At 37.9% G+C, this 26,528-nt stretch overlaps 1 protein-coding gene across 1 annotated transcript in view; it reads right to left on the bottom strand.

Moving 5' to 3' along the window:
* The window catches only part of FMN1 (formin 1), a 256,580-nt gene that overhangs the window by 169,908 nt on the left and 60,144 nt on the right, over positions 1-26,528 (bottom strand). Inside the window, exon 5 of the mRNA XM_065403678.1 lies at positions 385-1,175. Coding sequence (XP_065259750.1) covers positions 385-1,175 — 791 coding nt within the window. The remainder of the gene's footprint in view (positions 1-384; positions 1,176-26,528) is intronic.

Consider the following 26,528-nt stretch of genomic DNA (forward strand, 5'->3'; position numbering starts at 1 on the left):
ACAGGCAAGCAATAATAGACAAACTCTTTGAAGCGATATTGAATACACATCCTCTGCTTTTTATTTTGCCCTGTGCCTATTTGCTATATTTGTCAATCTTGCCTATGACCTACTACTTTTAAACTTTTACAAATTTTAGTTATAGTTTTCCATTTTAAAAGCCATTGCTTATTATCTATTGTTGTGCTTTTTAAAGCTTGGCCTATCTTCTGATTTTTTTAAAAAACTTTTTTTCCTTTCATATTCCTGTTTTTTTTGGGGGGGGGGGGGCTCTATCTTTAACTCTTCTTTGTTGTCTTTAAAAACAACAACAACAACGCTGTACATGCTCATCCTCACGATACATAAATTATATTTATAAATCCAAATAAAATAACTTTTTACCTGCTGTCTTTGATTTGTATCCTAGTCCAGTACAAAGGCTTCATGGGACAGTTAGGTTCAATGGCAGGCTTTCGAGGACCTTGGTTTGAAGACAGAGTGCTATTGAAAAAGAACCCAGGAGGTGGCGGTGGAGGAGGAGGCCCATTTCCCGGTAGAGGTGGCCCAGAGCCAGGCAGGGGAGGTGGACCAGGAGGCCCAAAACCTGGGAGTGGTGGTGGTGGTGGTGGCGGCAGTGGCGGCGGTGGAAGATTCCCACAACCTGAAGGAAGTGGCAGTGGCCCAGATCCAAACTGGGATGTCAATAGAGTGGATGCCAAATCTGGTAACAAGGGAGGTGGTGGAGGAACTAAAGCTGGTAGTGAAAGTTCAGGAAGAGGAGGTGGTGGTGGTGGTGGTAGAGATACTAACATTGGTTTCTGTTCACAAGATGCGAGACTTTCTGAAATCTGTGTACAGTGACATGGTTCCTTATTGTCATTTGGGGTAGAAATACTATGATTTAAAGAAGAAATATTAAGCTTTTTAGGTACCATTTGGTTATTCTTCACTGGTATATTTTCCTCTTTACTAGGCTTTATGAAGGTTTCTCTGTCAGTTTGTATATATACATTTCTGTACGTCTTTGGTGGGTTATCATCTTCAGTGGATACACAGACGTCCTTTGCTTCCTCATTTCTTCTATTTAATTTGTTTTCCAGTTCATTCTTGAGATTTGCAATGGTTTCCTCAAGCTTTGTGTTCGATACAGCATGCTCTCCACGAATATGAAAGATCTGGAGTTCAAACTGAGACTGTGGAAAAACAACAAAAAACACCATGTAAAAACTGTGTATAATTAGGTATTAGATAAGGATGTGACACACTTTAGGCAGATATACTGCATACTAAAAGAGAGGAGAATTTTACAGGTTTCTGAGTTCCAAAATTCTTTAAAAAATAACAGGAGTACTTATGGCACCTTAGAGACTAACAAATTTATTGGAGCATAAGCTTTCGTGGGCTACAACCCACTTCTTTCGTTCATCTATGAAAATTCCTAGACTTAATTAAATTTAGGAAATGTAAAGGATTTTACTTCTGTGTAAAGCACATGAATAATTACTCAGAATACATCAAAAATGCAGTTTGCTAACTAAGGTCTAGATTGTAACTTGCCTTAATGCAAACACGTAAGACCCCCTCTCTCAGCCTTAAGCAGCATCAGTGCTTTCAGACTCTTGTATCCAGAACCAGGTTCGGGGGGAGCACAGCATCTGAACACCAGGTGCTCCTTCCAGGGAACAAATGGGTGGAGAAAGGAAAGCACCAATGCTCCGCCTTCCCTATGTGCTCTCTCGCATTGCTGGCAGGGTGTATAAAGGGAAGAAACCTGCAACCTTTCAAGGGCTGAAGTAAATTACCTCCTTTCACCTTCCCTCCACCAGAACACGGGAGGATATGTGGATCCAAGTAATTCAGTCTAACTGTAAATGAGTGTTACCTGGCTGCATTTAAAAAAAAAAATCCTTTGCCTATAAACAAAACTTTTGATTCCTTTCTGCATTTCATTTTTTTAATTGGTGCTTTTGAATTGGCCTTTTTTAAATTTTTCACTTTCATCCATTTGTATTGACTATACATTGTCATTAACATCCATTTCAGCTGGTTTTCTTTTTATGTTCACCAATATTAATTTTTTGTTCATTGTTTGCTTGTTTATTGGCTTTATTCTTTGCTGGTTTTATCTTAAAATCAGTACTGTACTTTTGGACATTATTCAACACTTTTTAATATTAAAAAATTAAAATTATTCAATTAATACTATTTACAATGTTTAATTAGAAATATCTGGTTTAAATGGTTTCAGATTTCATGTCACATGCATTGTATTCAGTGCTAGCTCTCACAGATACACAGTATATGCTTAACATACTGAGAAATTAGAGAACAATTTGAACTATACAACCTCTCAAAAAACTCCCCTTTTCTAAACTCTTTACAGGAGTTTTTAAAAATTTTAAATTTTTAAATTTTCAAAATTCCTTCTTTCTTAAAAACAATACTAGAGTATTAAAAGTACTCCCCACTAACAATTGCTCTCTTTACAAACATAAACCCCCCACCTTCATGTGTACAATTTTTATTTAAAAATTTAAAATGCCATATTTTTTCAAAAGACAATTTAACCTACAGCTAGTAAAATCAACCTTTGGACCCAAAGGGGTATTGAAGAGATTTTGTTGTGAAAAGTACAAATGATAGGCATTTAAAAAAAATCTAAACAATGAAGAAAAACTAAACTTTCATATCACAAAACTTTGGTTTTTATGCTATGAAATTAAATGGATGTAGAGTGTTACAAACACTCTAAGGCAGTCACTTGTATTATAGTAATGAATGTGATAAAAAATACAAAATGTGTGATCATTCAAACATCTCTGCAAAGTAATCAGATAGTGATGAGCTTAACAAAAAACAACTACAACATCAAAAACACTTCCCCTCCCAGTCACTAGTGAAAAGCTCACACAAATAAAAAAGGAACATTATTGATTGACAGGGGAGACACTTAAATTGACTATATATCAAGTGCTGTCAAAAGTGAACGAAAAGACAGATTTTGAGTAAATGCTCCTTTTCTCTATAAAAATGTATAAAGCCAGAGAAAGTGAACTAAGAACTTAACACTGCAAACACTAGCAGACTTTGCTTTTTACTGTAAGTAATCCCATTTTGTCAGTTTTTAGAACTACACTAAGTAGTATAAATATTTGCAAGATCAGGCCCTTGGATACAAATGTCTCTAAAGTTTCACATCCTATGATACTGTACACTTTTTGGTTCTCTCAAATATAGTTGTCAGCACACCGAAAGACATTTAAAAACAACAGACCACTTCAAGCTCTGTTTCCCCCCACCGTACTGCTTCTCTACCAAAGTTTATTGTGATTTATTTTAGTTACTAGTTCAAACACTCCCCCCTGCCCCAACTCAAGGATCTGATCTGTATATGATGTAATGTCTTTGAAAAATGCAATGGATTTCTCTCTAAATAATTCAGCAATTTTATGTTTTATCATAGTATTTTTCCCTACTGTTTTAACATAAAAAACTTCCCAACAGAACAAAATGGGAGAATAAAACTATTTGCTTTTCAAAGTGAAAGTTTTTCCTACTGTAAAACCGGAGCAGTGTCCTTTAAAGAAAAAAAATCTCTAGGACAAGCAAAGTAAAGTGTCTAAACTACTTGATGGATTTAATTAGGTACCAAAGCAATTGTGATGGCTGTGTGTGTGTGTGTGTGTGTGTGTGTATTTTAATATACAGTGTGGTTTAAAACTATTGCTTTGACTCAAAGAAAACTGTCTCTTAGGTGATAATTTTATGCTTTGTCTTTTGCTTTTTTATTAGTTTATATGGTTTTCTTTTAAATAACTTTCCACTGTAAGAAACAACAGAATTATTTTTTTCAGCCAAGTATGATTTGTCATATTTTTCTCTGGATTTTTAAGGTCAAACTGTAAGGAACAGAATCCCCAAAACTTTGTTTTTTTCCCTACATATTTTACTATAGAGATATCTTACACTGAGATTTAACATTTATCATCAGGCAAAATCACACAGGCCAAAAGAAAAGTAGCTCCAACAATATTATATATTGGAAATCTGACCTGCAGAGGATCTAATCAATAGGGAACTAAGAAAAAGAGTGTCCTTTTATAATGATGAACTGCATTTCAAGAGAGTAATAAACTACAGTCTCCAAAAGAGAAGTTTGCCTTGGTATTTACCTATGTCCATACTACCAACATCCCAGAAAAATATTGTTAACTGTTAACTGAAAAACTGTTCAAAAACATCATTACAAACAATTTTATTTTAGATAACTTCATATACAATACTATGTAACCATTTTCAGCAAAGCAAATTTAAAAAGTGGTTTTCAAATCCATTTGCCAGAAGCAGCATATGACTGTCTAGGTGATTTCTACCGCTGCTTCAGATGCCAGCTAAACATGAAATAAAAGATGAAAATCCTAATTTGAAATATTCTCCAAACCAAATCAGCGTGAAAATTTAGTGGCATCAAATACGGGATAATAACATTAATTAATTAATTAATAACATTACATTTACAGTCAACTTTTAATGTGAAGAAAATACTATTCTTTCTTTTACCTATAACAAGTGATAAAATATTATACTTTGACACATTCCTAATTCTATAGCTTTATAAACAAAATACAAAATGAAATGATGAAAGTGATTTTCAAATTGCTATCATTTATTAGGGGCTGCTTACAAGGATTTACCTAGCCAGATATCTGTATAACATATAGAGTATTCACCAACAAGCGTCCACACATTTGATCTAACATGGCTGGATTTAGTTCATATAAAGTTAACAGTGAAAAGCCTAAACTTGACACTTAAAGTGGTATTTAAGGCAACAACACAGGAAAAGCATTTGTAACTGAGAAGAAGCCAAAAACAGTACGATCTCATGACAAAGAAGTAAAAAAACCTCTAGAACTATCTTCTCATTTTGATGTCTCTGGTACCTCCAATGATGGTCTGAAAAGAGTGGGCTGTTGGAATCACTGCCCATTATGTATAAAAACTTTCTGACAAAATCTATATGACTGCCTGCAAAAGGGACACTACACACTGGAACCAGAGCAGAGTGAAGTATTTTTTCTTGCTTTGTCCACAGTAAACATGTGCTTAAAAAAAAGTGGAAAAACTGATGTTGTTACGAACCTTGTTTGTGCCAAATGCTGTGGAAAAACTGTTTATTAGTAATTCGGTTTTATGAAAATTCTCTTGCAGAGCCAAGGACAGTGAGATTATCTGGATTATCTGCCACAGAGTTTGGACCAGACTGGAGACTAATCAAATGTCTGTGCCTAATTCCTCCCCCCCCCGCCACCCATTTTTCTAAATCTTACGTTCCTATGTCAATTCTTGAAGTCCTACATTACATTTTTTTAATCTGCTTGTCCTTGTGTGTCCCCTCTCCTCCATCTTTGGATCTCTCCTTATGCAACGAGTAATCCACATTGATGAATTTAGGGCTATTGCTTGCTGAAAGATAAACAATCTTTCAGATGAAATTATAAAGGCTATATATATACAGTAGATGCCACATACCACACTGCAAGTCATTCTACTGAATACATTTAGTTGCAACATCTGTAAATTCAAATTGCAAATGCATTTCTTGTTACCAAAATCCTAACTGGCTCATTAATGTGCTATAAAAACCACTAAGATATTTAAACATACAACTATGTAAAACTCATAAAAAGGAAGATGCTAATAAAATATTTAAATATGAACAAAATCCAAATAAGTTCTGAAGATATTTATTGTGACAAGAAGGCAAAGAACAGAGAAGCGAGACAGGATTTGATGTCTTTGGGAAGTTTTGTTTATATGCGCCCACCTGCAGCCAGGTCCACCCTCCCCCACCCAGCGCCTCCCGCCCACTGGCAGCCCTGCTGATCAACTTCTTCCCCTCCCTCCCAGTGCCTCCCACCCACCATGGATCAGCTGTTTTGGGGGAAGGGGTGGAGTGGGGATGAGACCTGGGGCGGAGCAGGGGCAGGAAGAGGCAGGGCGGGGTGGAGGCTTGGGAGAAGGGGTGGACTGGGGGCGGGGCCTGGAGCAATGTGGGCATTGAACACAGCAGGAGCAAGGAGGTTTTGTTTTGCACTATTGCGGCTGTAGGAGTTAAACATGGTCTCAAATATATGGGGCCGAACTATGCCTCCTTGATCTGTGTGTAGAGAATCCTTTCTGTGCAGATCTCCTCAGGTAGTTTATACCTGTAGCACTTTGCTGTGAATTAGGGCATTGGTGTTTTATGGTGCTGTCAGCTTTCCTATATGACTACAGTACACCAGCATCCCAACATACAATGGATCCAATTTAGTGACAATGAATATATTTTTTTCTGTCCTAAATGCTGTAACAAGAAGTCATTTTTTTCAGGACTCTCAGATTTGAGAAGGTGAAATTGAGCAAATAGCTGTACATCACATTTTAAACAACTGATCAACTGATGGTTTTGTTTTGTCCTAAACTAAAAACAAAAACACCAACTGATACCATTATTAGGGCATTAGGGTGAAGGTAACACCCTTACCATTTAAAAGCCGGGCATCAGGCAGAAACCTGGCTCTTTTTGGACAGCTACAGTTCTCTTCTCTTGCTGAAAAATCTTTTCACAGATGACATTCAATGATATTTAGTGGAACTGAGCCTGAAGGGCAAGAGAAATTTTACAGAGCCAAGACTATAGTAGAAACATGTCCCTATAACTCACTTCAGAAGCATAGTTTATATAAACCAAGCAACATTTCTGCTTAAGAACACTGAGCTTGGAGTGTATGAACTACAGCTTTAGGAAAACGCTTCAAAAAGTTATAGTCCAATGCATTCCCCTATTTTAAAATTACATATTTTGTCTTGCTCACAGATGTAGAAATGGATTTCAAACAATTTATTGGGTGTTGCATTGAAAGGACTGGATAAATGCCACCAACACAGATGATAGCTTCACCAGATAAAAAAATATTCAGAATTCAAGATAGCACTGTTAGTTCAGTTAGGGCCAATAAATCACAGAAGTACTTCAAATGCTAGATATAAGCCATTTCATTTTACTTCCAGATACATATATACATTTGAGGTGTAGTTTTTTTGGCCCAGGGAAGAAAAATGAAGACCTCTAACAACTACTCCCATGTGTAAGTAAGGAAATATAAACATGCATTATATAGGCGCTTTGAGCTAATCTATAATTTAAATTATACTGAGATTTACTCTTACTGCAGGACTTAAACCCCTCTTTCAAAAAAATTTAATGACTGAATTTCTTCACCAAATTTGACCCATTAATTCTGCAAAGGATCATTCATTTTTCTCTCTCTTTTTCCAAGAGATGACTTTTCAAAGATTTAAAGAAGAATGATTTTTAAATGTTCTTTTTAAAAATTTGGGTCTGGGAGTCCAGGGTTTTGGGATTTTTTAAATTGTACCTCAAAATATGACCAACTATAGCTTGCACTAACATCAAACTTCATATACAAATGTCCCTGACATCTCAAGCACAGACCAATTTAAAATTTCAAAATTAAATAAAAGTAAAGTCATCCGCTTATTCATCTCCATAAGAGAAGAAGACAAAAGTGTCAATTTCCATTGCCTCCTTCCATTTCTCCAATATTATCACTCTGCCTCCATGCATCTTAGCACAGAGAGCCTGAATATCAATATCCTTTAAAAAGAAACCTGTAGTGACATTGAGGTATATAAAGGATAGTATATAGGGATGTGCAGGCTAGTTCAGATAAGGTAAGAACTTATCTGAACCTTCACCTAAAAGTCAAAATGGATCTTTGAGGTTAAAAAACTCTCCATATACTTGGCTTATATATATATATATATACACTAGTTTGGCTCTACCATTCCTGGCTTCAACTAGATTGGAAACATTGAGTGAAAGGATAGTATCACAATATTTCTGACTCTGCCAAAAACAAGATATACTGGATTTCTTACAAGAAAGTCTGTTCTCACAAGATTTCAAATTGAATTTGCAGACTAAAGGGGTGAGTTCTTCAGAAAAGTATGCATATGTAAATTCCGAAAGGCATCTGAAACAAACAAGGCCTCCTCAGTTTGGAAGTTTTCCTATCCTTAATGATTGCTAAGAGCCAGTAAAATGAATCCTCTCTGCAACTTCCAAATAATTTAAGAGCTAGATCGTTTTAAATCACTGGGGTTACTGCATGAGTAAGGACGTGGCCCCAAATGTTAATCACTAATCACACAATGAAAAATGCAAGGAAATAAAGGAACCATCAAGGTACCACAAATTTATCTAAATGCCAGTTTCACTTGACTGTTCTAGCCACACAATAAGCCAGCACTGACATAATAGTGGTGAATATATTTGCCTTTGTAGACATGAAACCACTTTGGCCAGCTAATTTTTTACTGTTTGAACAAATGTGCACAGTCCATAGCCATAGGTGCTGGAACTGGGGTGCTGGGGGTAAATGCTGCACCCCTGCCTTGAAGTGGTTTCCATTATATACAGCAGGGGTCGGCAACCTTTCAGAAGTGGTGTGCCAAGTCTTCCATTTATTCACTCTAATTTAAGATTTCGCGTGCCAGTAATACATTTTAACGTTTTTAGAAGGTATCTTTCTATAAGTCTATAATATATAACTAAACTATTGTTGTATGTAAAGTAAATAAGGTTTTTAAAATGTTTAAGAAGCTTCATTTAAAATTAAATTAAAATGCAGAGCCCCCCGGACCGGTGGCCAGGACCCAGGCAGTGTGAGTGCCACTGAAAATCAACTCGCGTGCCGCCTTCGGCACGTGTGCCATAGGTTGCCTACCCCTGATATACAGGGTTTACAGATTGGTTCATTGGCTCTCAGCAAGCCCACTGTACAGATTGTTCCAGCACCGCTGTCCATAGCCACCCTTTAAAACAACATGAGTCACAGCAACACGATATATCTGGTGTCGAATTCAAGACTGAATTCTAATAGAAAGAAAATAAATCAGTTGGTATACATATTTCTCATTTGAAACAGAGTTCTGGCATATAGTATCTTCTCGTCCTCTCAAGCTTAGTGATAGACAAACTATAAGGTAAAAATTGTTAGTTTTCCACACAGACAGACTTCATACAACACAGTGGTTTCTTTTGAGTGCCAGAATTGCTGGCAACTTTACAAACTTATTCATCCAAAACGATCACATACTGTATGCAGAAAAGGTGGTAAAAAAAGTGAGTTTGTCTGTACAGTAAAGAGCCTGTCTATTTAATTCTGAACTACAACGAACACATGATGTACTTGTGACTCCAGGCAAAATGGATGCGGAAAGTTTAAGAAAAATAGACTTGTGCTGAGGGAAACTGTAAATAAGCACAGAGAACACTTTTTAATGAAATTAAAAAAACTGTTCACAAGTGCTCAGAAGCTATCGGGTCTCTTAGTAGAGCATGAAAGAGCAGATTTTAAAAAAATATTTGTAAGGCACTTTGCAGATGAAAAACTGCTATGTAGATATTAAGTAGTATGATTACTAATAGGATCTAAAAAGTAAGACAGGAAAACTGATGAACAGTGTAGACATTTTGTGTTTAAATATGAAAGGCACAAAATTATTATAGCTATGTCATATTTAAAGAGAGTGATAACTCCATATTAGTGAAATGGACTTTAAATGTTTTTGGAAATTGTAATCACAAGCACATATACATAATTTGTATTTCATAGGAAAAATGCAATTTTACTTCACGGGAAGAGATAACAGCCTTATGCGTACACCTCTACCCCGATATAACGCTGTCCTCGGGAGCCAAAAAATCTTACCGTGTTATAGGTGAAACCGCGTTATATCGAACTTGCTTTGATCTGCCAGAGTATGCAGCTCCGCCCCCCCGGAGCACTGCTTTACCACGTTATATCCGAATTCGTGTTATATCAGGTCGCGTTATATCGGGGTAGAGGTGTATCTTACAGATAATTGTTCTATCTTTAGATTTTACCCGTTTTTTCCTTTTTCTCTTGCCAGTTTTGACCCTATTTCCTTATATTTATTACATGCTCACATGTTTGACAGAATTCTGACAGCACATATGTTAGGCTCTAATTTCAATTTTTGAATTAAAACTTTATTCTGTAATAAAAAGGAAGTGATGAGAATATTTTATGACTAACAGACAACAATAAAAAAGTTTCATGATTTCACAGAGTTTAAGCCCAAGGCCCAAACAGACCATTTGATCAGCTAGCCTGACCTCAGGAATACCACTGATCATTACTTTTCACCCATATACCCCAATATGAAATCTAATGACTTCAGTTAAACTAAAGCATTTCAGTCCTCAGGAGACTAAAATGTTGTGTGCCACAGGCAGAGAAGATAAGAGTTCAAGGTACCAACAGTGCTCATGGCTCCTGGAATGGCAGGGTATTGAATAGGTGAGATATGCACAGATGATCCTAGCAAGCAATTCACCTTCAGGCTGTAGACGATGGCCAACCCTTTACCCCCCCCCCCAAGATCTCTGCCAATCTGACCTGGGGGGGGGGGGGGGATTCTTGCCTGACCTAATGTCTGGCTATCAGTGTGACCCTGAGCATGGTGAACAAGCCAGACTTCTAAGAAAGCGGATTCTCTGTATTACACCTCTACCTCGCTATAACGCTGTCCTCGGGAGCCAAAAAATCTTACCGCGTTATAGGTGAAACCACGTTATATCGAACTTGCTTTGATCCACCAGAGTGCGCAGCCCTGCCACCCGGAGTGCTGCTTTACCACGTTATATCCGAATTCATGTTATATCAGGTAGCATTATATCGAGGTAGAGGTGTACTTTGGAGCACTCCTCCACTATGTGCAGTGTCCCATCTCTACCAATGGCCAATCTCTGATGCTTCAGAGAAAGACAAAAAAAACCAAAACATTTCACAATACATCAGGCCAATTATGTACTGGGGGAAAAATTCCCTTCTAGCCCCTGCAGGTTGAAGCCCTGAAGAATGACATTTGATTGTAGTCATCTAATGCAGAGCTGCAAGTGTTATGGCCAGCTAAGGGCAATGCAGCCAATCCCCATGGCCCATAATGAAAACAGATGAACAGAGGATTGCCAAAAGAGACCACTGTAACCAGCCAACCCATAGCTGGATTAAAGCATATCTTTTATAAAGATACCTAACCTTGTCCTAAAGACTCCAAGAGAGGGTGAGTCCACCACTTCCCCTAGTAAGCTGTTTCAAAGTTTAATAACCCTCAACTGCATCTTATTTCAAGGTTGAATTTATCCAACTTCAACTTCCAGCCACTGGATCTTGTTTTCCTATTGTCAGCAAGGTTGAAAAGCCCACCCCCCCCCCCACACACACATACTGTCAGATATATTTTTTCACATGTAAGCACCTATACACAGTGATCAAATCACCTCTCAACCTTCTCTCCAAAAAGCTAAATAAGTTGAGCTCCTTAGGCCTCATATTGTAAGAAGAATATATTCAGTGTTTGCACAGCATCCAGCACAATGGGTGATTGGCACCTTTGAGTGCTGCCGCAATATAAATGATTAATAATAGCATAACTGTATAATTTTCTTGGGCTTGGTCTACACTACAGAGTTAGGTCGACGTAAGCTGCCTTACACTGACCTGACTCTAAGTGTCTACACTACAATGTTGCTCCCATCGCTGTAAGTCGTCCACTACACCAACTTAATAACTCCACCTTTGCGAGAGGCATAGTGCTTAGGTCGTTGTAGTTAGGATGACAGTGTCTGTGTAGATACTGCATTACTTACATTGCCTGTTGGCTGTCAGCCTCGCATGGGTCTCACAACTGGAGCCCCACCACCTTGGGGGCTGACAGCTCGGGCTGTCAGCCCCACAGCAGAGAAGGGAGCTCCAGTTGTCAATGCCCCACAATGCCCCACACAGTTAAGTCAGTGGAAGTGCTCCTGGTGAGGACGCACACCACCAACAGAGGAGGAGTAATGTGGACATGAATCACCGCAGTAATTACTGCAGTGGCTGTATGTCAACCTAAGTTAGGTTGACTTAATTTTGTAGTGTAGACAAGGCCTTGGACACAGTTATTTTAAGCGGAGTGAGAAGGGCAAGTCTTGTTGGTAGGGAAAAAAGGACAAGGGAAAAAAACAAAGCATGAAAAAAAGGCTGGAAGCTGGGGACTAGACAACTGCTCTGTGCACTGGAGTGCTAATGCTTGTTCAATAAAATGAGATGAGTTATTTATGAGATGTGTTTAAGGATTTTGGAAACATCAGAAGATATCAATGTAACATTATAAAATGAGAAGAGAATTTTCTGGGGAACTGGAATAGAGACCTGAACTAAATCTTCATCCAGATTTCCCATAGGGAATGGGAGAGGTGGGAGTGTGGTTTAAGCACAAAATGTCATCATTTTTACTGGCAAAATCAATTTTTTTCATTGGCAAACTTTTAATGAAGCTTTGAAACATTTGCCTTCCAAAATATAGTTTATCAAGACAAAACTGGGAATGACACATAGTTCTACCAGCCAACACCTAATATAAAGTAAGAAACATATTCTTGTACTCTGCACTGTTTCATGTGTTTGGAACATCAACTCACTGTTTCAGAGACTATATAAAAGTCAGTACCCAAGACTTGAAAAGCAAAGGAGGAAATAATTTTATATTTGTTTTGTTTAAACATATATTCATTTGGAATTATTCAATAAACATAGAGAGAGCCAAAAGCTCTTCGGGCCCTTCTGCATTCACAGATAAATCTGGGTTTCAGATATTTCAGATCACTAGGAAGTCTCACTGTGTCCACAATGTCTCTTGCCAGCCAGACATTATCTGGTGGTATAATGTATCCTCCTCCTTCCCCAGCACATACCTTCAAGCTGTTGACTGTAGTTGGCTGTGCCTCCCAAGAAGGACTCATTGTCTCTGCAAAGTGCCATCAGAAGCTATTCAAACTACCACCTTTAAGACTCAATTAGGTATCCTTATACAAAAGTATATTTTTCATTAGATATTTTAAGAGAAAAAGTGATAACTAAAAATAAACGATGGGTATAAAATTAAACAGCTCTAATCAAATACTACAGAACACAATACTTGGCTGGCACAGAACTACAGTTACAAAGCTGAATAAGGAACTTAAATATCTTAGGCTTGGCCTATGCTACCAGCAAAACTTGTCTTTTTGTCAGCATAGTCTTATGTGCATCTATACTCAGTTTTGAGTCATGCTGACAAAGCCCTCAACTTTTGCTGGCAAAGTTAAACAAGTTCCCCCAAGCGACATGAGCCCTCTACCAATATATTTCTAAGACACAATGCCTACGTGGATGACGAAATATCTGTACCAGTGCAAGCATCCTCCAGCCACAAGTCCACAATGCAACTGTCCCCACAGCAGTGACTGTTCTGGTTGAATTTTTGAACTCTGCTGCCCACGTATCACAGTGACTGGAACCACACCTCCCATTTAAAATCCTCAGTGTGCTTTGTAAATGCCTCTTTTCCTGCTAGCCCACCTCCACAACCACACGTGCACAGGTATGGCTTCAGCACCAGCTCACCCTCATGCTTCTGCATAGTCTAGGAAAGAAGTCCTAGATTTCCTCAACCTGTAGAGGAACATGTGCTGTCACAGCTGCAGAATTCCTCCAGGAATAAAGATGTGTACCAGGAAATTGCAAAAAGCATGGAGGTCTGGGTGTACAGCAGAGATGACAGCTAATGGCGAGCAAAGGGGAAGGAACATCAGCAAGCTTATCAGAAGACAAAGGAGCACAACTTAAAGTCTAGTGTTGTCCCCAAGACATGCTCTTATTATGAACAGCTTGACGGTATACTGAACTGGAATTCCACCACCTTCCCGCCAAAACAAGTGGATATCTTGCAACCTATGTTTATCAAAAACTGGCAATTGGGAAAACATTGAGGACGAGGATGCAGATGTTGACGTGACCAAGAGCCGGGTGCTCTTTGAGCCCTAGTAGGAGCCAACAAGCCAAGAAAACAGTGGGGAAAGAGACTCAGGTAGGTATAATTTATTAGACCTGCCCCAATAATGCAGGCCATTTTTGACCCCAAAACATGGGTTTCTCCCCTCACTGTCCTCACTCTCACCCCTCTCAAAATGGTGGCCACATGTGGGGACAGAGGCATTCTGTTTTGAACTAGGCCCTTTATTTTAAGAGCATGAAATGACACTAGTAGGCAACAGTTAAAAAAAAATAGGAAAAGAGAAATGTGGCTTGCTGGGAACCAATAAAAATGCAATATAATGGTAATACTCATAAAGCATTTGAAATTATTTTTAACTACAGTTACTTGCATCACATTGAAGAAAGACGGAGAAAGTGTGTGGCACACTCATGACGCACACTAACAGGTGGGCAAAGGAATAATCTGCCACTTTCAGAGAGGCCATTGATCTTAGTACACACGGGCTGGTGGTCTCCTGGCACAATTTCACAGAAATTTTTCAGAAAATAGTACTTAATCTTTGCCTATACATATTTAAGCAGAGCTGCTCCATTTCTCCCACCTTCCCATGCCAGTCTGCATTGATCTCTTGTGGGAGAATGGGGGTCATGGCTTTGTTTAGCCCAGCAGTATATGGCCCTAGCTGACTGCCAGCCTTCTCAAGCAGCTCGCTTCTCTTGTCCTTGGACATCCTCATCATCAATATGTCATTAAGGATTATGACTGCCTGTAATCAGCTTAGCCGTCTTTATTACCCTATCCCAAAAGTCACGAGACGCCTCCCGCCCCCCACAGCTACACATGTTAAAAAGGCCCCTCCATATATTCACCAAGGGTCATGAAGCAATTGTGATCATGAGACTGTTCATATTTTTATACACTCTTAGCTGGGAAAATGTAGAGAGCCATAACAGTTACCTTCTGCTGTCTGGTATCCACCCCTCTACACCTAACAGTGACTCTCCATCTATAAGTGACCTCAGTCAGGATATCCTTCAGGCTCATCCCTTCTATACCTGCTGAATGACTTATCACAATAAGGAGGAAAAAGAAAAAGACAATGGAAAACATGTTTTATGAATTGATCCAGACTGCCGAGTCTGGAGCCACTGAAACTCAGGAATGGTGGGAGAATAAGCCTGAGGGGAGAGAGAGAGAGAGAGAGAGGCACACCAAGACACCATGCTGCTCTTAAAACAACAGACCCAGGTGATCAAGTGCTTACTTGATCAAAGCCAGGACCCTTGCCTCCATTACACTGCCTGCCGGTTTTCTTAACCTACTTGAACTTGTACATGAGAGTGACACCAGCAAAATCCATTAATGTTAACAGGAATTAAACACAAATCTCTTATGCTGTGTGTTGATGTCAGACGACATGATTAGGACTGAATTGAGCACTAGTGTCAGAACAGATCTGCACCTGCAGTGGTGTGCAGAGAACAGACACTATATGCCCAGCCAGAACAGGTATAAACAGTAATGTAGAGAGTGAGGCATGGTGAGTAGAGTACTCTATACACCTGAACTCTAGTGTACATACCTACATAGCTTTCTACATGCCCAAGCAGTACCCCACAATGTCTACACACTGCTAGTTTTAGCAGTGTAGTGTCTTGCTGCCTCTCTGCTAATGGAGCCTTTCCCCACTACACTCTCCCCACTGGAGCCTTTCATTGCACAGGGGGTGTGGATGCAGCTTACTTTTCACTATACGTATAGCTACAACTACCCTACACACTGCCACAAGTATAAACAAGGTTTATGATGGCACAATTCACACAGACTTAAATGGTTTAATCCGCAGATTACATTATATTCTATGCACTCAATTGAATGCAGTTTACTCAAGGATGACAAAGTTGCTTGAAGCAATCTGGTGAAAGTCGACGGGAACCTTTTGAAACAGGTAGTGGAACCGCCCAGTGTTGGAGTTTTAGAACATTGGTATAAATCAAAATCAGGAAAGCATAAGCCTAGACATCCTGCTGCATTCAAAGAATTAATTGCTGGGTATTAATAGCAAACGACCACATTTCAGCAGTACCACAGATGTCTGCAGCATTCTCAGAGTAGCCTGGAAAAAATTACTGCTCGAGACTGGAAGTCTTCTTTTCATGAGGAAGCATTTATTCTATGAAGCATTATGTTGTTTCAAAACAACTGTTTATTTCTGTTTATGAGTTTTTCTATTGTGGAAAGTGGTTGTGTAAAGGTTCATAGATTCCCAGGCCAGAATAGGACCATTGTGATAATCTAGTCTGACCTTCTGTATAACACAGGCCATAGAACTTCCTCAAAATCATTCCTAGAGCAGCTCTTTATTTAGACAAACATGCAATCTTGATTTAAAAATTGCCAGCCATGGAGAATCTACCACGAGCCTTCGTAAATTGTTCCAATGGTTAATTGCCCTCACTGTAACAAATTTACATCTTATTTCCAGTCTGAATTTGTCTAGCTTCAACTTCCAGCCACTGGATTGTGTTATATTGCTAGACTGGAGAGCCCATTATCATGTAGGTACTTGCAGACTGCAATCAAGTCAGCCTTTAACTTTCTGGGAGCTCCTTGAATCTATGACTGGAAGGCATGTGATACCTTCTTAATGAATAAAGCTGCTCTTTGTTGATCAGAGTCATATCCATTCCTTTAGTGACAAACATAAGCTTTTAGTACTTTTTACTCCCATTAGCCCTTAGAAGCAACACAGATAAGAGAAAGTAATCTGTGTTTTATTCCCTCCAGTGCTTTCATATACAGAATTGCTAACTTAATTCCAATCAGTTACTTGTTTAAATCCATAAAAAGCAAAAAGGCCATGTGGTGGTCAGTACCTAAGTGAAAGACAAGAAGATTATACAGGTGCAACAAAGTATCTGATTTGGCATGCTGCACCTTTACCACTGGTGATCAAGGTACAAGAATGACAGAATCTATTTGACCGACCCTCAGAGCTCAGGATGAATTTACAAGACTGGCATTGAGAAAAATACTTTTACTAGTTAACAAAGCATATTTGATGTGGAAATCATTGTGATACAATAAACTTGGCACTAATAATGCCATTTTTATCAACTCACATTTTAGAGTACAAGACTACTTTGAAGTTTATAATCAGAAATGGGCCAAAAACCATAAAAGATCAGAGCCAGACCTTATCTTCCTCAAAATTTGAGATGCTCAAATCCAGAAAAGAGGTTGCGCCCCACCTATTTTATTGATTTGCACTGGAGAGTAATAGAACTAATAAAGTTTCAGTGGAAAAAATTTTCAGATGGTGGGCCACTATTGATAGCCTGGTTAGACATTATGATTTTTTAAACTCTACTAATAATAGGGTGCATACCATGGGATGGCAGCAGCCATTTTAGGCTGATAAAAACAAAAATTATGCTATGGAGCACAGTGACATGCTTTTAAAATATCCCATTATTGCACCATTATTAGCATTTGAGTAGCTGGTAAAGAAATGAAGTTTATAATTCTCTATATAAACTATTCTGAATATGGCATATCAATAAGGTATTTTTTTATTTCAATGTGAGTGAACATAATTTATTGAGAGAAGGAAATACTATATATTCATATACAACACTATGGAGATTCTAAAATTCACAACATTTAAACATTTACTTTATTCATGTTTGCTATTTTAAACATTAATTTTGAAGATATTTCACAAAGTATATACCATGTTTGATCTGTTATGAAATATGAAGTTTTATTTAAATGAACTTCTTGCACTTACTCATAAGAACTGCTTTGCAATTCTTAGAACAATTGCCATCTTTTTCCCTAATGTGTGTTTATTGAGATATCAACAAAAATACCCCAAGAATGTAGTCATTCTATCAATAAAATCAATCTGAAATGAGATATTATCCGTTCCAAAATTAGGTTGTATGCTTATACTATACTGTAATTAAAACTATATTTTGATATTCCAAGTATCATTATACATCCAGAAACCAAAACAAACATTTGGCCAACTTTCATTTATTATCTTAACTGTTTGAGGTGCAGCATTGAGCATTCCAGACTTAAAATACATTATTAAAATCCCTCCATACAAAAAATAAATCAAGATGACCAAATTGCATTTTTCTTCCATAACATTTACTGAAAAATAATTAGGGGCCAGGGTTCTACATATGGTTTACATAGGACTTCATTACAGCCTATAAGTATCTACATGGGGAACAAATACTTAATAATGGGCTCTGCAATCTAGCAGAGAAAGGTATAACAAAATCCAATGGCTGGAAGTTGAAGCTAGGCAAATTCAGACTGGAAATAAGGCATGAATTATTAATAGTGAGAGTAATTAACCCTGGGACCAACTTACCAAGAGTTGTGGAGGATTCTCCATCACTGACCACTTTTAAATCAAGATTGGATGTCTTTCTAAAAGATCTGCTCTAGGAGCTATTTTGGGAAGTTCTATGGCCTGTGTTATACAGAAGGTCAGACTAGATGATCACTCTGCTCCCTTCTGGCCTTAGAATCTATGAATCCAAGTGGAAGGAGGCACTTTTCCACGGTGATCTCCTTAAGCTGGTAGGCAACATACATTTTAGAAGGACACAGAGTTCTAACAGCTCCGCTGTATACTTAAAATATACATTGCTTAAATACAGTGAACCACCCTTTTATCATGCCCTGATTTAACATATTAATTAATGAGGTAACAGAGGATAAAGAGCGCAATTTAATTAAAATATGTCCACTTTAAATAAAACTATCTGAAGTCAAGGAAAGTTATGTTCACAACATCTCACATAATTGGCCATTTGTCTTTATAATAAATGACTTGCTAAACATACCTAACAGATAGAATACAGTCATCACAACGAACTGGAATTTACTCATGAAATCCTCCCTCCTATGCACCAGAAGACACAAATACACTATAGCCCTGGGTTTCTAAATTGTTAATTATCAGACGGGAAAAAAAGCTTTATTTTTTCTTTCCTCCCCTGCTCTTTTGCATATTCCTATGCTAGCTGATCTAGTATTCTATACGTTTATTATTATATGGGTGTTTTTTTGTTTGTTGGTTTTGGTTTGGTGTAAGTAATTTCATTGTTTGACTAATGATTTCTTTACAGGGTTAAATTTTGATGTTACAAAATAATTGCTGGAGAAAAACAATAGTAGAAATGGAAGGATGGAGTGAGGGAGGGGAATGAATGATTGTATTAATTAATGAGAAAACAATTTTAAAAGAGCTCAAGGGGAAGCAAAAAAACAAAAACAAAAAAACAAAACTAGTACCTTTTATCTAGTATCTTTTAATGGTTAAGATTAATTTAGAAAAGTCATGCTTTCTATTCCCCATCCCAACCCCACCCCTTTTTTAATCACCACTTTTAGATTCCAGAAAGGGCATTGGGAAATTGTATGTGTTTAGGGAGAAGGTCATTTTTTATACTTCTTAATGGTTGATGTTAAAAGCATCGCTGTCACAGAATGGGCACAGTCTTCTATTTATAACATGAAATTATTCAAGAAATTATAATAAAAAGAAAATAGCTCTTAAAAAGTTTCTTGAACTAAATAGGGGATTATCCTGGTAATGAACAGAAAAGCATACTACATAAGGTTACTTATGTAAAACCAGCCTAAATGATCATACTTGCAAAAGGAATTTCAAAATTCAAGAACAATTGCAGTAACAAAAGGAAAAGTGAATAATGACATGGAATCCCCAAAGTCCAGTCTTCCTTGTTTCTGTGCATCTCCGTGGCACTTAGCATTATTTTCACACAATTGTAATTTTTTTCAAGTGGTAACTTAATATATCATTAAAAATGCACCATGTTCAATATTCTGAGCCCTATCATTTTCAGTAAAGCTGTCTCTGTTCTTTGGCATCATACAGCTATTTCAGATCCATGAACTCAACTTCCCAGGGTATAGAAACCAGAGGCAAAACTGAAAATACTAAAATGCTAATGCCTGGCCCACTCACCTCAAAATATCCAAACCAAGTATGGTAATCTCACCCAAAATAGTGATTGTAGGAATATACTTTTCATCCTTTTTATTTCACCAGCAGCAGTGAAAACTGTGGGTCTGGTATAGTCCATTATGTACCCTTTCCAATTTAAGCATTAGTATGTGCACTGATTATTCCCCTTCTGTGTCACGCACACCTTCCACATCCTCCTGGTTATTAACATCTTTATGTTTTCATCTACTCTCAATCACCTCCTTCCCACTGTCCAATCTGTCAGCTCCATTTCCCCAGTGTCACTGCTTCCTATTCTCGATTCCTTTACACCTGTCTCCCAACTCTGTCCCAACAAATCCCAGGCTCGGGTCTCTGTCTTCTTCACCTTTTCACCTCCTAATCTCACTCCACTGTTTGCCACAGGGAGATATCCTCTGACTAGAGTAACTAAAGCCACTATCGGTTTGCCATCATCCTTCAGCTCTGCTCTATTATTGGGAAAACAATTCTACTTCTTTTCAATTAAATCCCATTCTCTGGCAATTTCTCTACTGTTGATACTCAACTCAGACCTTCTTTCCTGCCCTCCTCCTCTCCTGTATATTCCCAAGAGTGATAATATCCAACAAGGACATAGCATCCTTTAAACTCCTCCTCCATGACAAAGTCTGCACACATCCCAACAGCCAAAGCTTTCCACAGTTTTCCAGGCTTTAGGCCAGTTCATAGGAGGATTGCAAGAGTGGGGGCTCTGTGGCAACAACACAGAGAGAAGAGAGAGCCTCTTTTCAAGCTTGTGCACCACCACTAATAAAAATTCCACACTGGAACTTATTTAATAATTCTGCTGGTGATGGATGGGCTGGAATAAAATCCAGTTTTCTCTCCCACAGCTGTGCAGACCCATCAGTGCTAACACAAATGAAAAGGTAGTAAATCCTTATTTTTGCCAGTAAAGTAAGCCAGTATGATTGAGCACAGGGAGAGTGCATATCTGTAGAGCAAGGTGGTGATATTTTTGTACAGATGTTTTCTGACTATGACTCTTGTCAGAATCACCAGGTAGCCAGCTGAGGCAGGAGCAGATGCAGGCTCGAGCAGGGATGGGCTTATATGAAAACAGGCACAGGCTAGAGCAAGAGCAGGCATAGGTGCAAGGGCCACCTGGAGCAGAAGCAAGGGCAGTCTGTCAGAACTACTAGGCAATGGGCCAGGTAATGAGATTGAGGTTGAGCAGACTGGAGAGACTGGTTCCCTCAGGAACCTATATACTTCCCTTGGGATCACTTGGGTTGGCCCTCACCTGTGAATTGGTTGAACCCTAGTTGAATGGCATGGGATCTGTCACAAGACCTGCAGGTAGTTGCTTGTAATGACTCACTACACTGTGGGTCAGGGATGATCCATCAGGCTTAAGAAAGCTCAGAGGTAGTTCAGGCATGACTCATCACAATCATGCACTATAAGGGGCTGTCTTTTAAGATGCAAAGCTGTGTTAGGCTACTCCCAACACTACTGTTTCCTCCTACAGCCCATTTTGGACCTGACACTCTGCTCGATTCTCTCTCACTTTTTCCCCACTCTTCAGTCAGTGCCTTTTTTCAGGCTGTCCCCAGTGATCATCTTCCTCATCCTGCATGCCAAGCATCCTGGCTCCAGCAAACATTTCTGTAAAACTCCTATTTGCCTACCTTTTATTCCTGAGCGAATATAGCTCTGTCTCCTTCCCCCTCTAACATCTGTGCAATTTAGACTGTAAGGTCTGCGGTCAGAGACCCATGTGAATGAAGTGTTTTGAAAAGCACCATACACATGAATTGCATTTAATATATTGCTAATAACATTAAAACCACTTTTAAAAATGATAAAATAATTTATTTGCCCCTTTCACACGGTTTCTATCTGAAGCAACACATTGGAAGGATCACAGAACTGAATCTAGTCTGATGTTAAAATTTGTAATGAAACTAGACAAAATGTCACCCACTTTGTGAATTTTAAGTATCAGAGGGGTAGCCGTGTTAGTCTGAATCTGTAAAAAGCAACAGAGGGTCCTGTGGCACCTTTAAGACTAACAGAAGTATTGGGAGCATAAGCTTTCGTGGGTAAGAACCTCAGATGCAAGTGAGGTTCTTACCCACGAAAGCTTATGCTCCCAATACTTCTGTTAGTCTTAAAGGTGCCACAGGACCCTCTGTTGCTTTTTGTGAATTTTGTTACTAAAATTTTACACAGCTCTATGCAAGTTGCCATTGGATCTTGCATTCCTTTAAGTGCCCCCAATAGATAACAATAATTAATATTAAACATTTATATGCAACTTCACCCACATGAACCTATTTACTAAAAGGAAATCCCTCCCTTGCCCTATCTTCCACCCAAACTCATAGATAGTACTCCTGAAATGACTTCTTGCTGAACTCTCAATACAATGTGAAATATTAAAAATTCCAGCATAGGAAATAATATACCTAAACATGTTCATTGTGCTAGAATCCTTGGGTAAGGATACAATAACATTAATTTTGCATCTGGACAATGTTTTGTTCCATTGTCTAATCTTTGTATGCACAGGGAAATCTTAGTGGAATCTAAGTCTTTCTTGAATCTGCTCTATCTAGTCTCTGGGAAATATCCAAAACCTTTTTCACTAGCATCTAATGCCTGTTTGGTAGCCTATGTGAGATAACAGTCTGTCTAGTTTCTAGTGAACAGATGCCCACATGAGAAAAATACAGTAACAGCACTAATTTGCATGTAGTTATCTTAGCAGAGAAGGCAAAATTTGAATAAGCCGGGAGACTGAACTCTCCTCTCAGTCCCAAGACTAATTATTTCAGATCAAGGTTAAGATACATTAGCAGGACCATAGGGGAACACTGCTTATATATTAGCTGTTCTAGGGACAACTGGTGACCTTTGGTTTTCACGATTGCCAACTTTATACCTTTCAGAAGCAGAAATCTACCTTAAAAATTAAGAGATTGAATGCAATTGAAACATACCTAAAGGATTCATGTACAGTAAATTTAAGAGTGTCTTGGATTCTCTAACTGGATCTCTGCTCACCGGTTACATGATATGCTAATCAATTTGATTCTTTGAGCTGAACTGTACCTCTTCCAGAGCCCTAGATTAAACATTCATTAAAAGCCTATTGGTCAACAAATGTAAAGGGATTAATTCATTATAAGAGTAGATAATCTACATCTTCACTGGGATTTGAGATGTCTGGACAGGTAACATGAAAAAATATCAGTTCTAAAGTGAAAATTTTTGTAACTTTGACTGAGGGAACCCATGTTTATAAGAATTATATGGAGAAACCTGACAACCATTCAAAGAAAAAAAATGATACAAACCTACACATCTCCTGGATCGCACTAAGTAGTACACAACATATGCATGGAGTTTATGGATAGCCAGTATTCTGCAGTTACATGGAGTCCCAAGACATCAAATGCAATGCAAGTACCATGGTGGCTAAATGATCTGATTGATTTATCGGGCTGCAAATATTCCAGGTCATCCAGATGTATACAGAGATTCGTTTTGAAAGTGACAAAATTTTGATTTTGCCCATATGTCAGCTACTTTACTCCAGGGAAAAAAACAGAGCTATGCTTACCTTAAAAAGAAAGAGGACTTAAGCAGTCTTTTTTTATCCTGCTAAACTGAGTTACCATTCAATTTAAAGGAAACAAATCTACATATTTTTGAGGACAGATTGATTGACATACCATCTCTTGAAGCTTTCTGACTCTGTAGAAAGAGATGGGGCAATTCATCATAGAGGAATCAATACATGAAAGTGGCAAGAATTACTATGATATATGGTTTAGTCGTTGATTTTTAATCGTTAATAATTCCCCCTTTAAGCCCCACCTCAGCAAAGTATGCAAGCACACACTTAATGTTGAGCATGAACATTCACTGCTTTGCTGCATCGGGACCTTAAACAGTTAACAAACAGAGTTTAAGGACTGCCGATTGTGACAAGAGCCTTTTCTATTAGAGAAATTCCTATTAGTCTTTCAATATATTAAGGTAGCATTAAATATTTTCCACTTCATCTCCAAAACCACCGTTTTCACCTCCTCTCCCTTACAAACCAAATACAACTTGGATTACTGTTTCCTTATGTTTTTGACATTGCTCTAATGATTATATCCAGGGAGAAAAGGTTAAACTCAATACCCAATTTTTATTTTTAATTTTTAAATTGACCAGTATTTTCCCTCTGTTTTAACTGATCCTCTGAGTGCTGTTTCAACCAAGGTTACATGTCAAAGTCATACTAGCTAATAATTTTCAGGGAGATATCGTGCGTCATTAATGTTACTAATTTCTGATATACTTGGTGCATAAAATTTGAAAAGATAAAAAAGAAATTACTGAAACAAGTTGAGGGAGAAGGTTCAGTGGCATGGTCAAACTAGAGACGCTGTATGGATCCAATAAATAAACGGATTGTACTAGAGAGTAAGTTGTCTCTGATCTTGGAGAATGTTTTTGGACACCTAACAGCTCTTTTATTGCTATGGCTGATTAAAATGAAATGCCTTACTACGAAAATGTTCTTTTTGATGAGTTTTTTTGCTGTGAACTATAGACCTTGTAGTCCAGTGGGATACAAATCCTTTGATCCTGTGCAGCCACATAAATTCAGGCTCATAAAACAACATTGGATTTGATTTTATTAGTGTGGCTGATGTTGCCAAAATTGTATTGCAACCTTGTTTTTCCTCTTTTCTTTCTCTGGTGCACGATCTCCAGGGTTCCACACTACAAAAAGGTAATTTTTGAACTAGTTGATGGCAATCAGACTCCAAGATTAGGCCATTATAACAAAATGTTGGCATTACACAGGAAAGTAATGCCAGTGTATTATGTTCTGTTCAGTTTAAACGAATGTGCTCTTGAGTAAGTAGAGCATACAAAAAAAACACAACAGTATGAACAAAAGAAAATTATATATTTTACCATTTGCCACCTTTCATAAGACAACACATAATAATGAATAATGATCTGCAAAGTGAAATATATGGACAAACCAGTCTGTTAAAAACAGCAGTTCTACACATCAAGTTAAACTTAGAGTCAAAACGCTCCAGCTTAGTAAGAAGTAGGCCATATCCCAAAGCCTTCACATTTCGTTCAGTTAATTCAATTGTAGGCCAGCACTAAATAATCATTAGTGTATATTCAAGATAAACAGCAGTTTTAAAATAAAATATCTCTGCATTTTTAGAAACACAATCTTTTGTAAACTAGATCTGGTGTAAATTTCTCTTATTTAGCATTTTGTGCCCTTTTTTATAGCATGACTTTCTTTTGCCGCAAATATCTATGAATATCCTATATACCATATCTCTCTATCGGTGCACATAGATTAATGTAACTGGAATAGCTAAAAAAAAAATCTTAACTACATATTCAGCTTTGGGGTGCAGCAAGTCTTTTGATAGGTTCTTTGCAATGAGATGAAAGCGAGATTAAATTGAAGCAAATATTGATAAAGTATGTGGATTTGTCAAACCAGCCAAATAATGGCAATTCAGAAACTCCCCCAACATCAACTACACAGATAGCTTATGACTATCGTAGCCCTATGGGAAAGATCTTCATGTTCAGCAAGAATGTTTGCTATTTTCTAGGGGCAACATTTTCAGATTTTGATAGCTAAACTTAGCCTCAACCCCCAAGTACCTAAATAAAGTACTTGATTTTAAGCAGAGCTTGGGTAGTGTATGTTTTTCTTCTCTTGTTTGTTTGTTTTGGTGGCACCCAGAGGTTTCAACTTTACTTCAAACATTCAGGTTTGAAAAACTTGTCCTAGAGGTCTAAGTCTCTCCTTGATGCGTGCAGGTACTATATCTCCAACAAGTGTTATAGGGAGGAACATGAACATGTAAAAGAGAATAGATCTCTTGGATGAAAAGATGCTTCCTTTCAACCTAAAGTGTACATATTATCTTGTTTCATCTAATTTTCTTTGTAAACTTTTTTCTAACTTTATGACACTTGCAGTTACAGTGAAAAGAACAAGCACTACGACATTCACCATGTTACACACAATCCATGGAATAAAACAAAATCTTGATCCTTCTCGCCTCAACTCCACTTATTGTAAAGCTGTTGCCATTGCAAAGAAAAAAAACACACTCCAAACAGTAATTTCCCCTATCAACATGTCAAAGTATGTTAGAGGATCCTGTTAACCCTCTGCAGGTCAACCTTCTGGAATCTTGTGCCTTACCTTATCAGCGACTCCCCAGGAACTTCCTATTATCTTAAATTTTAGAGGGTAAAGAATACCACAGTCTTTTAAGACTAACCAAATCAGCCTAAGATGCTTGGTTTACAGAAGAAATGCCAACACTATGTTTAATAACTATTCTGCTTTCTAATAGCATCAATATGTTTACTATATGAGTTCCATGGCAAGGAGCGATACTAGAACACTAATAATGCAAGCAGCTCATGAACTTTGCACTGTCCACTTTGATAAGCAGAAAGTAAGTTAATACTGAAACACTATTACAATGGTGAAATTACTTCTGTAAAACACATCTATTTTAAACAAATGTTCATTGTACAGTAGCTGTGCTATATCTGCTTTTAAAGTTAATAAAGCAATAAAATGGACTTAAAA

Source organism: Emys orbicularis, chromosome 4, assembly GCF_028017835.1.
Source record: "Emys orbicularis isolate rEmyOrb1 chromosome 4, rEmyOrb1.hap1, whole genome shotgun sequence".
NCBI classification, from domain to species: domain Eukaryota; kingdom Metazoa; phylum Chordata; order Testudines; family Emydidae; genus Emys; species Emys orbicularis.